Source organism: Tenrec ecaudatus, chromosome 15, assembly GCF_050624435.1.
Source record: "Tenrec ecaudatus isolate mTenEca1 chromosome 15, mTenEca1.hap1, whole genome shotgun sequence".
Classification (NCBI taxonomy): Eukaryota; Metazoa; Chordata; class Mammalia; order Afrosoricida; family Tenrecidae; genus Tenrec; species Tenrec ecaudatus.
In genome coordinates, this window is record NC_134544.1 from 557689 (window position 1) to 571747 (window position 14059).

Genomic DNA, 14059 nt, shown 5'->3' on the forward strand with positions numbered 1-14059 from the left:
CAGTCCTTTCTCTGTGTGCCACAATGCCGCTTCTTAGTCCAGGTGAGAGGTTTGCTTTGCTGCTGTCGAGATGCCATCCAGACTAAAGGCTGTGGTCTTTGAACTTCATCAGTAGTGGCTTCCAGGCCTCTTCGCTGTCAGCAAGCATGACTGTGTCCTCTGCGTTGCAGGTTGCCACCTCTTCCGACCTTGATGCTGCTTCATCTTCCTACCACCCATATTCTTGGAGGACATGCTCAGCTTCATTCTGCATAAGCCCACTGAGGTGTGAAGAATAGAACTGACCCGCAGCCTCACTCCGAGGTATACCCTTCAAAGAAAGGGGAGTGGGGCTCAAAGAGGAACGTACACAAACGTTCCTGTCAGCACTACTCCTCACAGCCCGCGGGGAACCGACCTGAGTGTCTCTCACCTGGTGAATGACAAACCCTCTGGTGTGAAAACACCATGAAGTATTACTCAGCCATGAGACAGCTCTGAGCCACCACGTGAAAGGGCAGGACACATCACTAAGAGCTCTCACAAGGAGGCTGAGGGGAGGGAGACAGACCAGCAGAACCGCCCGGCTGAGCCCTGCCCCGACTGCCCACAAAGTGGGTACTGCTTCATCCACAGCATACTGCTGGGTGTGGTGGCTGCCGTAGAAACCAACGCAGGTCTCATTCAGTCCAAAAATCGCACAACCAGGCCGCCAGAAAACTGAGCAAAAAGCAGCCCTCAGAGCTGGCAGATGTTGAGCATGACTGAAGCTCACAGTTGTTCACGTCTCTGAGCACGGGGCAAGGGGAGATGCAGGGCTCAGAGAGAGGTGAGCCGGCACACTCACCAGCACAGTCCGGTTCCAAATACTGGCTCCTAAAGCACAGTGTTGGCATTAGAGGGTGGGCACAGGGGAAATATTTAACAAATGAAAAAGGACTACCACTGTGGAAGAGATTAAAAAGAATTGACAGGAAAAAGAAAGGACGTGTTTTATGTTCATGGGTGCTAAGTTGGACACAGCAACTCCAGGCTCACTGCTGTCCGCTGTGCCCTGGGAAGGAGTAGAAAGACCCCGTGTATTCCTGAGACGGGAAACCCCTCTGAGGGTGGAGGCCTCCTCTCTCCTGCGGAGCCGCTGGGAGCTCCACCGTTCAAGGCTGGTATCAGCCAAAATCACGCTCTTTTAGGCTGCTGGCTGTCATGACGTCAGGTCAGACTTTGGCTTGGAAAACCTCTACTTTAATTATCTTCAACGTATTATAAGCAATAAAACTGAATGGGTTTTAAAACCCGGCAATGAGAAAACGGAGGCTGATGACATCAGGCTACACCGTGCAGATGGTGACACCATGGCCGGCTATGAAATGTCCTCGCTCCACAGCTGCTCAGCCACGGAGGACTTTGGCGCAGCACCTTGGCACGTGGCTTGGACCCTCTTCCCCAGTGTTACTCTCGTCCCACACCTCGGCCTTCGTTACTGCTGCACGCATGCTGTCCGTGGGCAAACAGCAGATGTTTCGCTATTGTGGCCAATGTGGCAGGTTGTGTGAGGAGACAGAGACTGGTAGATGAGCAGTGTGTGCATTTCATTTATGTGGGAGGCGAGGGTGCTTCTCAGAGCCCCCAGCATCTCACAAGGGAGGTCTGCACAGGCACGTGCAGATGGGCACACATGTGTGCCCATAAGGTCCCTCCCAGACAAAGACCGGGGAAAGGGCATCCGGACTCAGTGTCTACCGACACCACGGTGTGGGTGGTGCCAGGTCCCCTCGGGACAGGCCTGCTTCTCCACAAACAGTCTCCACACGCTACAGCCAGTCAGCCGGGATGTGGTCTCCCCCATGCCAGGACAGGCTACCCAAACACCCCACCTTTCACCTGCCATCTTTTTGGGGAAAGGCCCCGGGAGCACAAACAGAGCTGGAGCACACCTGTGGCTCCTCCTTGGACAGCCCACCCCTCACAACCACAGCCAAAGCCACAGCCAGCTCTCCCAGGCTCCCCTCAGAGGTCCCAGGATAGTGCTGCTTACAGTCCTTCCAGGGCTCCTGATTCAGGCCTCAGCACACTGGCCACAGACATTCTGATGGTCCTGCCTCAGGCCACAAGCCTCAGGCTGCTAACCATGGTCTTCCCAGGGACCCTGTCCAGGTGCCAGGACACTGCTGCCCACTGAGGGCACAGTAGGAGGGGTGAGTGAGTACGGGCACCACACTCGCCTGGCTAGTCCCAGCTCCTTCCTCAGGGACCCCTCTGAGTCACTAGGAGAGAAAACAAACGGCGTGGCCCTGGGGAGGAGGCCAGTACTCAGCACAGTGGCCCCAGAGTAGAAGGAGCCTCTGCTCTAGAAACTTCTCACTACGTCCAGCACCAATGACCCTTAGGCCCTGACTGAGCAAGGCTCACAAACAACAAGTAGAATAGGGCCCTGTGGGCTGGATGTCCTGCACCCAGGGTGTGTGTCTGTGTGTGTGTTGGAGGGGGGGCTTCCACTGCTCTGCAGGATGGGCTTTCTGCATCTGAAGTAAGGGGAGGTGTCCACCACCCTGTGAGGTGGGCATCTTGCGTCCAGGTGGGAGACATTACTGCCCTGTGGGCTGGGAGTCCTGTGTCCAGGCACAGGAGGAGGGTCCCTGTTGGGTGGGCTGAGACACTGCTCAGCCAGTGGGAACTGTCGACGCCCATGTGTTTGTACAGAGGGAGCTGGCTTGCGGTGGAACCTGTGTGCTGGGGGGCTCCCGAGAGTGTCTTGGGCTCGTGGTGGCCCAGTGCACAGATGGGCATGGCCTGGTCCAGCGCTGAGCCCATGGTTGATGGCAATTTAGGGGCCCTCGGGCTCCCAGGTCCTGTACTGTCCTTCCCTGGAGACTTGTCTTTCTCTGTGGGGTTGGCATGGAAGTGGCAGGTCACAGACCCAGCACAGAATCTCGGGTAGCAGGGGAAGATAGGCCAGCACCACTTGGACGAGCAGGATGGGAGGCTGTGGTTGGCACCCCAGAAAGACCAAGAACCCTGCCTGAGGCTGGCAGCCCCACTCCAGAGCCCATCCTGCCCCCGCAGGAGACCCTGAAGCAAACTGTGATGAGGTATAGGGAGCCCCCCCACTCGGTGGGGCGATCTTGCCCCTCGCTGCGCCGGCCCCTCCTCCACCACGTCCCGGCTTGCTTGCACAGTGGGGCATGCGGTGCAACCCCCAGAGGAGAGAATTGTGCAGTGGCCGTGGAGGTGTTCCTGCCTGTGATTGAAGTGGCCCCAAATGGCTCAAAATCACCGCCCATTATGCAGCTGCCACCGCTGCGGTGCTGATTAGGGCAGAGAGCGGGTGCCCGGCCGCGCTGGCTGCGTCAGGCAGCTTCACCAGAAAACAGGAAGCAGAAAGGAGGCCAGCAGCTCCCACTGCTGGAGAGACCCCGGACCTGTGACCCCAGATCCCCGGTCCCCCAGCCCCTTGGGTGCAGCCAAGGACAGCTCGTGTGGGGACACGTCCATCTACTCATGGGTTTTACTACCAATCTGACAGCGCAGCCTCGGTGGCTTCCACCCTCTTTGTCTGAGGAGGGGCGCCCTCCCTGCATACGGCAGCTCTCCATGGGTGCCCTGTAGGAGTGAGCTGGGGTGCCCCATCCGGGCTGGGGAGGGGCCACAGGACCATGGGGAAGAGGCTGAGGAACGAAGAGTGGGGGCAGAGGACACCAAACCCTCCTGTCTCGTCCCCTTGGAAGCAGCAGGACCTCTGGGCCAGGGTGCCCACCGAGGTGCCAGGCTGCACACATGACCCAACGGTGCCCAAGAGTCCTGTCCTCCCTCCCCACAACACACACACACCTGTCCTGCGGGGCTCACCTGGCGCTTTCTCCACAAAGATGACCTTGGAGTCCTGCAAGAAGTTGTGCCCCGACAGCACCATCTTTGAGCCGCCCACCACGAGGTAGCTGTCTGTGCTCTGCTTCTCCACCAGGGGCAGCTCCTGTGCAGACCGCTGAGCTGGGGGTGGGGAGGGGCAGGACCGGGTGGGAGTCACATAGGTGACCAGGTGGGGCACAGAAGTGTCACCACAACTGTGGGGGGCAGTGGGTGCGAGGCAGTGTGAGAACAACTGTGGGAGCTGCCCAAGGTCGTGGCGACACTCCTGGGGACCCCAAGTGGGCACACAGGTCCTGGCCCCATCCTAAGCACACTGCCCACCTGTCCTCATGGGACTGTCATTGGTGCCACCATCCCGCCCTCCAGCCTGGAGGCTTCAGAATTATTCTCAAGAAATGGCCTAGGCACAAGGGGCATCAGGGGCTGGTGGGAAATGGAATGAAGACCATGGAGCCCCCACCAGCTTCTGAAGGCCCGCACAGTCTCTGGATAAAATGTGTGTCTGTGTTCCCTGTGCCTGAGACATGGAGGGTGCGTGTCCATCAACACCAGCTCCCTGTTCTCTCCACAGGCCGAGCTGGTGGCACCATCCCAAGGCCTGTGTGGTGGGGACCCCTGCAGAAGGGGCGTCGGGACTCACAGCATTCGATGGGGCTGGACGCGACCTGCAGGGACAAGGTCCGGCCGCCGGGCTGTGGGATGTGGACGCGGAAGACCAGCCTCACTCGGGTGTTCTTCCTGCCAATGTCCGTCTCCCCTTTCCGAAGCTCGATGTCCGAGTTCCTGAGCTTCAGGATCCCCGCACAGTCGATGCTGTGAGACCACATGCCCCGTCACTGCGTGCCGTGTGAGCCCCCTGTGTCCCACACTGCCCTCCTCAGACAGCCAAGCCCCCACAGACCCTCCGTAGCCCCTGTCCTCCTCCCCACAGCCCTACGGGTTCCTGGGACAGAATGGTGCCGGCTTACATGGCCCGCATGTTGTTCTCAGGCAGCAGCAGGATCTCCAGGACCTTGGTGTTGGAGAGGACGGTCTCGTGGCTGGTGGTGGAGACGGTCTTGCCCGTGATGCGGTGGACCTGGTAGAAGGCGTGGGGCCTCAGCAGGCGGTCGTCCGCAGTCCCAATGAACAACTGGAGCGTGAGAGGCTCGCTTTCCAGGTAGCCATGTAGCTGGTGAGAGAACCAAGGGCCGTGAGCACCACTCTCCCGGCCAGAGTGCCCAGCCGGCCTCCACTCACGCCCCCCCCACCCCCCACCGTGTCCTGCTGGGGATAGAATGAGCACTCGGAGGATGCTTCATCGGGTTGGCACCCCAGGACCTGGTCAGGGGCAGGCCTTGTATGAGTGTGAGTGCACCCATAGGTCCGCCTGCACCCCCTCCTTACTGTGCTGTCTCCCTAGCAGGAGAGTGGGCTCCATGTGACAGCCACGCCGCCCCGCCTCCATGCTCACTGTGCACAACCTCCCCTCCCCTCCCTCCTGGCCATTGGATATCCCCCCACCCCCCACTTCCATCAACACTGGGCAGCCCTGTGGTCAGAGCAGGAGCTCATCCCGATGAGCTTGCTCCTGGCTGGCAAGAGACTAGCTGGTTAGATGGATTTAAGGAGATGGGGCACTGGTCCCAGCCCCACTGCTCTTCAGAAGGGGGCCCAGGCACCAGAGCACTTTCTCGGGACATCTGCTACAGGACAGTTCCGGCCAGCAGTGCCCAGATGACCAGAGCCTCTTGCCGGTGCCCACTTCAGTAATGAATAATTCACTGCCCTCATTCCGGATGGTCTGCGTATCAGGTGCTAGCTGCGTGGTCACCGGCCTGTCTGCGGAGGGGTCTGGGGACCCACACAGCAGACAGAACCACTGCAGTCTCACCCAAAGGACTGGGCAGGCAAGCCTGCCTTCTCAGTGACTTTCCAGGGCCGGGGTTGCAGCACATGGCCAGCCTGGTGTCGGGGTTGAGGGCAGTTCTGTGTTCCCGATCAATATTTAAAGGCCAGTGTTTGTCCTCACTATAGCCCAAACTAGACACGGCCGGGCTCCATCCACGCGGGCCTGCAGGCGGCAGGCTGCCCCACTTGGTGGGCTCGGCTTGACTCCTGTGCTGACCTTAGCACTTGCCTCCACCAGGCTGGGATGGGGGCCGGGGGCAAATGCATTCAACCTAACTACCCCAGGGCAGGCAGGCGGGCCAGTAGGCGTGTCCATCAGTGGACCTGTGCCGCCAACAAGGGACCCTGTGTTGGTTCAAAGCTAGGGTACTTCAACCAGCACTTGTGGGTTCGCCCCTCACTCGCCCCCCCCCCCACCTCCTGCCTGGAGCAGAGCCCACTGAAAGGGGAATGACGCACATACGGCCCAGGTCAGGTCGGCATCCTCACACAATCCCAGAGGGACCTCGCTGGGGGTGAGGGAGCCCTCAAACGGGCTTGACCATTGCTAAGGCCATTTTCCCACACTGGGTTAATTGAGCGTAGCACCAACCCCAGGGACCAAACTCAATGTCCTCAAGTCCGTTCTGAAGAGAAAAACGGGCCCCCAGGGTTTCAGAGACTTGGACTCGATGGAACAGACTGCCTTAGCTTTCTCCCTCGGGGCAGCCGGTGGGTTTGAAGTGCGATCTTGCAGTCAGCAAGCAGTCTCCCCTAACCTCCATCCTGTGGTCCTGACACTCCATCCCTTCCTGGGTTCTTATTTGTGGAAATTCCTTGCTGTGAAAAATTTTCTACAATTCCTTCCACGGAAAATTAAGAACAAGGACCAGATGAATGGGAGGACCAAACCCACTGCCATGGAGATGAACCGGACCACAGACCTGTCTACCAGCCCTTAAACCCTGCTCTCCATGGATGCGCACAGACTTGGCTTTCTCCCTCAGAGCGGCTAGAAGGTTTGAACCACTGGCTTTGGGGTCAACAGCCCATCTATCTCAATAGCTGAAAGGGAGGAGAGTTACTGAGCCATCATCCATGGGGGTAGACCAATATTTCCCAGGAACTTCGTTTGAAAGAACTCTCCCAGGTGTTTTCCTTATTCCTACTGACTGCTCCCACCCTATTCCAGTCCCCCAATCATTAGCTTATATAATAGATTCAGACCTGGTCAAAGGCTCTCATGATCAATCATTGAATTGGCTCAGAAATCTCTGTTTATTCTGCTCCCTGTAGCTTCAGTGAAGGCTGGCAGGGGGTGCAAGTCTCCCCGTATGGATGGAACACGTCACGCGACCCTGATGGGAGCCCCTCAGGAGACAGAGCATCCTCCCACCTCCGTCAGGGCGCAAGTGGGGACTGTGGGGGGGGGGGGTGTCCTGAGGGCAGGGACTGAAGGAAAGGGCTTGGGGAACAGGAGCCTGCATCTTTACCTCCTACCAACAGCCCTGACACAGCCAGCCAGCCCCCTGGAGGGCCTCACTCTCAAGATCTAAGGAACCCACATGGGCTGTCTCCTTGAGGCCAGAGGGGGTTAATTTTATGTAGTGAGCATTCTTATTCCATCGGCAGGGTGAGGAGCCAGGGCCTGAGAGGTGGCCTAGGATTCGGGCAGCTGGTGGGAAAGCCAGTTTCCAAGATGCCCAAACCTGCACACCCTATATCTATCAAGGCCTGGGGTCCCCACCAATGCTGTTTGACTAGGCAGGAGTGGTCAGGTTAGGGCAGCAAGACAATAGTCTGCCCTTGGGCTCCTGTCAACCGCACATCCGCCCACAAGGGCAAGAAGACACCACAGTCTGTGAACTAGCTTCACGTCCCTGAAAGAGATGGACAAGCCATTCAGCAATTTCATAGGGAAATAAAAAGACCCCAAATAAACAAAGCAACTTCCAGAGCTCAAAACCTACTACACAGTCATGATGGTCACAGCAGCCTGGGGCCGTACAGTGGCAGACACAGACCAACGGGGCAGAACTGAGAGTCCAGTCATAAATCCATCCCCTGTGGACAGCTCATCTTCGACAGAGACCAGGAGCGCATTAAGCGAGGACAGGGAAGTCTTTTAACAAACGATGCTGGTAAAGCTGGATGTCTCCTTGCAGACAAAGGAAAAGGACCCCTCCCTCACAGCCTGCATAAGAATGAGCTCAAGATGGATCAAGGATCCAAACATAAAAACCCAGGACACTAAAGATCATCAGGGAAACAATGGAGGCAAACTTAGGGGCCCCAAAGTACACAACAGCAGAAGATAAAAGAGATGACCAGGACCTGCTAATATTAAACAGGCACATGCATATATACACATCAAGAGACCTTTCCAGAGGGCAACACAAGACCCTACAAACACACTGGGAGAACGTTCTGGAACAACATACCTGACAAGGGACTCTTACATTTATAGAGAACTTCAACACCTCAACAGGAGTTCGACAAACAGTCTGGTCGAAACTAGATGGAGGACATGAACAGAAGCTTCATCAAAGGAGATGATCGGGTGGCCAAAACACCTGGTGAAACCTTCCCTAAACTCAGCCCTTGCCACCGAGGCGGTTGAGACACAAGTGCTGAGCCGAACTGTCCTGAGGGGTCTCCGGACCTGCACACCTTATCACGAAGAAACAGGCACTCTTTCTTTCAAGGTTCGGCTGTGAGTTTGAACCACCAACCTTGCAGTTTGCAGCCCAACGCTGAACCTGCAGGGCCACCAGGGCCTATTCCTTCACTGCTTTGGGATGCAAATCCAAACGACCATGCACATCATCTGGCGCCGCAGGAACAGCCAAGTTTAGAGCAAAGCAGAAGACAACAAGCGGCGGGGAGGGTGTGGGGAGACTAGCAGCTGGGATGACGGTCAGATCGCACAGCCTCTGTGGGAGACCGCAGGACGCGTCTTTGAAAAATTGGAACTACAAAGAAAGATCATGGGATCCAGCATCCCCTCGACTGGGCATGCATCCCAGAGAAAGGCCAGCCATGGGTGGGGCAGGTGCACACGAAGCTGCTCACAGCAGCAGAAAGATGGGACAGACCCAGCAATCGTCACAGCTGCATGGATAGGCCACTGCCGGACGCACACACAGCAGAATACACAGACAGGTATTAGAGGTTCACGGTGCATCGGAGAGCCCCTTCATGCTGTGGCTGCACCTGGGGACACTGCTCATCCGTGAAAAAAAGACACTGCAGGGGCTCCTGATGTTGGGAGCCCAGAAAAGGTCCACACAGAGAGAAGCATCCCTGGAGGGCCATGGAGGAGGGAGGAGAAGGGGGGGCCGCTTACCAGAGGGGAGATGGGTGGTGATGGGGTGACAGGAACAGCAATGCACATGACAGGGGACAGCAGCACAACATGGCCAAGGCCAAGGTCGAGGAAGATGTGGGATGTACACAGCAAGCATACACACTGCTCAGGACGCAAACCTGCAACACCAGTGTTACCTCTCAGTGGCTACACAGGCAGACAAGCATGCGGCTGGGCAGCCCATGATTGCCACAGGAGTGTGTGCACGAGTGCAGGGCATACCTGTGTGGACTACAAGCACACAGGATGTTGAGGGGCTCGGAGGAGGCACAGCTCTGAAAGGAGTCATAATCAAACACCTGAGGACATGAGTCGCTGGACTTGGGGAATTGAAACCACAGCCACAGGGACATCGAGGCCAATGGGTGCAACATTGCCCCACAAAGACAACATCCTCCTTCAGTGAGTAGCAACTGCCACCCAGAAAGCTGTCGAGTGACCCTTTAAGAAGCAACTACTGGTCTGTCCTCCTTCTGAGCAAAGGCAAGTGAAGAAAAGAAAAGATTTGAGGGAATGATCAGTCTTGTGGGCGAATGGATCACGTGCACCTCAGCCTCTTCACCTCTGAGGCCAGAACCAGAGGGGCCCGGTGGCGCCAACAACTCCTAAAGGGGTCCTGTAGGAAGCCATGGGTGGTGTGGGAGCAAAGCTCAAAGTCATAAAACAAAGTCCTCTTTTTTGTCGACTAGAGACTGGTGGAACACCCAAGACCTCTTAGATACCCACCAAGCCAGGAACTGAGCCCAGCCAAACAATAAAGAGATCTCAAACGGTGTGCTCCCCAGAACAATCTGCCCCCAAACAAGCCTCAGGGGCAGGCAGGGGCAGGCACCCCGGGAGGCGGTGGGGACTGTCAACACAGGAAACCAGAGGTGTGTGAGCTGTGAAATGGAGAGAGAGATTGGTCAGCAAACTTTCACCAAATCCCGGTCAACCGTCGGAGAGACCAGCTGCTGCCTGGGAGTCTGGAGTCTACACCTGGGAGGCACAGCACCTGGAGAGGTGCAGGCTGCTGTGTCCATCCTGTGCACCCTGCCCTGTATGTCGGCATTCACGTGGCACAAATGAATCACATTTAAAGAGACAAGGCCGGGTGCCACGAGCCCGAGCGCTTGGTTCCGATGTCGGAGCGAGCGCCTGCACCTCCTGCCTCACTCCTGCCACAGCGAGGACCCTGAGGATGGCCCAGCCTGCTCTGACCCTTGGTCACTAGCTACAGGCCTGGTTCAGGGGACAGGGCTAGATGCTCTATGAAGGGTGACACGGGGACCCTGCCACAGGGTGACCTCTGGCCCACAGAGGGAAGCGGCCACTTGGAAGGGCATAGAAGTGAGGCTGACCCTGACTGCTGACCATACCTCAATCTTGGGGACCATCCCCAGCATGGCAGCTAGGGGCCCACTCTGTGTCTTCGAAAGGTGGCCACTTCCGAAGAGAGAGTGGGGGTGGACTGCTGGGCTGAGGTCATGGCACAGAATGAGACCTGTGGTTACTGAGTCTTGACAACTTCTGAGAGCATTCTGTATTTCATTTGTTTCTTGCTTATGTGCAGATTCTATTTTTATCCCAGCTGTGGTCCACCCACTGAGAAAGGAAGCCACCCCTCCCTCACCCCGGCGAGCCTCTGTTGAGTTGCTCACCACCCACCTGAGTGCAGGAGAAGCTTTGACTGAGGACAGTCTCCCAGAGAGGGACTCGCCCGTTGCCCCGCCTGCACCACTGTCTCCTGACATTTACATCCTGTGTGTGTGTGCGTGTAGGGGTGGGGGTGACATCCATTCTGCTTCAGTCACAGATGCACCCCCAGCCACCAGCCTCCAGCAACACACGTGCTGATTTTGAGATACCTGTCGGCGACACAGTGCTCTGTTGTTTACAGGGAGTTAAAGGATGGCTTCAGGTGTCTCCCCACCAGGTGGTTCCCATTCTGCGAGTCTGGGCTGCGCTGGGGGAGCAGGGTTGACTGCCCGGTGCCCGGTGCCCAGGGCCCAGGGTCCTTGGATGGAAGAGTCGCAGCAACAGTGCAGCTGACAGCACAGCTGACGAGGACCCCAGGAGACCCTCCAGGGCAAAGCAAAGTCTCAGCCAGCCCCCACCACCTGCCTGGTCAGTCTGTCTGTCTGTGGTACCCAGAGGCCTGCGTGTCCTGTCTGCTGGACTTCTGTCAGCCATACCACCCAGCCAGGTCACTGTAGTGGGCAGGGCTGTGGCGCTTCCAGACTAAACACCCAAGAAGAAAGGCCTGGCTATTCTCACACTTTCCCACAGCCGCAGGGAGAGCCTGGGGCCCACGTGGAGCAGTGTGCTCCAGGAGACGCGCTTGTAGGCAGGAAGCTTGCAGAATACAGCACGGCTGCAAGCCTGGGCTCTGCCAACCTCTGGTGCTCTGGGGCACAGGGACGACCCACCCGATGAGAGACCTACCTTCACCGTGCCTCAGTTTCCTCTTGGCAAGAAGCACCCCAATTAACCCCCCTCGAGGGACGGCCTGGGCCAGCGTCTGCTCTGCTGTACTCAGAGAAACACCTCTGCTACTGCCGCCCCAGGGGCGTGCTGACCTTTCCCTGGGAGTGGGGTAGGGGACCGCCCTCCATGGCCCTGCTCCCAGCAACCCATCTTGCAGGTACTAATTGCCCTCAAGAGCACAGCCGCAAATGCCACCTCCACCGCAGGCACAGATGCCGCCCAAGTGCTTTGCTCTTGGCCTCCCGGGACACCTCCGGCCTCTGATTGGTGCTTGGTGAGCAGCCTTTGTCCCTGGGACTTGCCCCCGGCCTGCAGCAGCCTTTTCCTTTACCTACTGAGCTGAATGAAGGGCAGGTACCTGGCCTGCTTCCTTGTTGATGGCAGGGCACTGGTTTGGGGGGCGTTGGAGAAGCAATGTACATCCATGCCAGCACGTGACCAAACTCACCCCCAACGGCCAGGCAGGGGCCTGACGCTGTCAGGCGGTCCCACAGAGCCATCACCCTCGCTCAGGGGTCCCCGATGCCCGGCCAGGGCAAGGGGCCGCATGGCCTGGACAGCGGGTCAACAGGGGCTGGTGGGCTGGCATTCCAAGGTGGTCCTGGGGGTCGTGGCAGAGACTTCACTGTGCACAGAGGTGGGCCCGCCCTGACCCCCACTCGCCTCCCCTAGACTCAGGGCCGTACCCAGAAGGCAGAGTGTGAGGTGATGCAGGCCTGGCTCTCCCAGCAGAAGTCCTGGGAGAGGAAGTGAAGTGTGACCTGGACACACGTCTCCTTGGGGCTGGTGACCCTTCACGTTTGCATCTCAATGGTTTGTCCCCAAAGAGGCCTCAGAAGGGACATGTTTTTATATCAGGGTTGAGTTTTCTGTCTCCAATGTCCCCTCTCCCAGGAAACACTTAACACTAGAAAATGTGCAGACTCAGGTCCAGGGGGGCAACTGCCTGGAGGGCAGGGATGCCAGAGAGAGGAAGTACCCAGGAAATGTGGTCAGAGCCCTCCACTCCACCCCATCCTGCGGCCGCCATTAGGGAGTAGATTCCCCCATGGCCAGGGCACCCTTGTGGCCGGGTGGTCCCTCTCCCGCTCTCCTGAGTCAAAGGCAACTGAGGCCAAAGCTGTGCAAGCGAGGGGTCACCCAGGCCTCAGCAGCAGACAATAATGACAAACGGGACTGCCACTTGGCCCCTGCAAAGCGGGGTGACTACAGAGCAGGGTGCGCCTCGGTGCTAGGGGCAGAGGGTCTGGCCACCTGCTTCATGTGCCCCGTGGAAGCTCTGCTCGGCCACACAGGAGGCCCAGAGCCTGTGTCCACTCTGGGCCAGACATACAGCGACCTGGAACACTTGCCCTGTGGTCAGCCTGTCTGGTCATCCCTGTGAACGGGCCAGGAGCTCCCATCCCCACCCACTGCCGTGGATGAAGCTCTAGCCCCACCTGGGCCGCTCTCCTTCCCGACGAGGCCTGAGACCCACTGTGTGCTCACTCAGATCAGAGGCTTGTCCTACATACACACTGAACACACACGTACACGCATGTACCCCCACATAGGAACATATATGGGGCAGAGGCTGGTCTTACACACATCACACATGTATGCGCACACACATAACCACATATACACACATGCCCCAGCACAGGGAGCTGTGGCCCCGACAGTGCCGACCAGCACCCACTTTGCGGGGGCTTGGGTACCTGCACAACGGGGTGTCCTCCTGCCGACGCCTTCACAGCCCCCCTGCTTCCTTCAGTCTCGTAGTGGGCCCTGTGGTGGGGCTTGGGCTGTACTTCGATGCGAAGCTCATAGGGTCCTGAGTGAGGCGGCAGCTGCCAGTCGAGGGCGGGTAGGGACGGGCTGGAGGGACAGAGCGGTGTGGAAGGTTAGTCCTAGGCAGTCCCCACTGCTTTGAGTCCTCCCACAGCGACTTCTGGCTCCTGGGGGAGCTGGCAGAGGCTAATCCAGGACGCTGGCACTGTGGGCCCATCAGGCCTCTCCTGAGGTTCAGCATTAAGAGAAACCACTCTCCAGGCCCATCCTAAGACACCTCCACCCTCTAGGTCTGCTGGCCCAAGAGACTGACCTCCAGATTAACCGAGGACCCCTCTACAGCCAAGTGTCTGCACCCTAGGCAAGGGGCCAGGCAGCCACACTCCCACTCCAGATCTTGTCCTCTGGGCCCCAGGTGGCCCTTACAGAGCTCAGGGTCAGTGTGTGTGTGTGTGTGTGTGTGTGTGTGTGTGTGTGTGTGTGTGCGCGCGCGCGTGCACGCGCACTGTCGAAGGCCTGAAGCATAAGCACAGAGGCCTGAGAGCACCTGACCACTGTGACCGCTGTGAACAAGGACAGGGCCAGCTACACAGGTCAGCATCAGCAGGTGTGCTGCTCCCAAGGAAAAATGAGGATCCCTCTGTTACTTCTGCACCAACCTTGGGGACAGCCACTGCGAGACAGGTCACACCCTGCCCCAAAGCCCCCACCCTCATGTTTTGTGGAGCCATGTAGGAAGAC

At 58.0% G+C, this 14059-nt stretch overlaps 1 protein-coding gene across 3 annotated transcripts in view; it reads right to left on the reverse strand.

Annotated features, from left to right (window-relative positions):
• The window catches only part of NFATC1 (nuclear factor of activated T cells 1), a 103532-nt gene that overhangs the window by 69275 nt on the left and 20198 nt on the right, over positions 1–14059 (reverse strand). For all 3 annotated transcript variants that reach the window (XM_075532497.1, XM_075532499.1, XM_075532498.1), the window contains exons 3-6: positions 13246–13405; positions 4815–5017; positions 4487–4659; positions 3826–3966 (exon numbers count right to left, since the gene is read on the reverse strand). In XM_075532497.1, coding sequence (XP_075388612.1) covers positions 3826–3966; positions 4487–4659; positions 4815–5017; positions 13246–13405 — 677 coding nt within the window. The remainder of the gene's footprint in view (positions 1–3825; positions 3967–4486; positions 4660–4814; positions 5018–13245; positions 13406–14059) is intronic.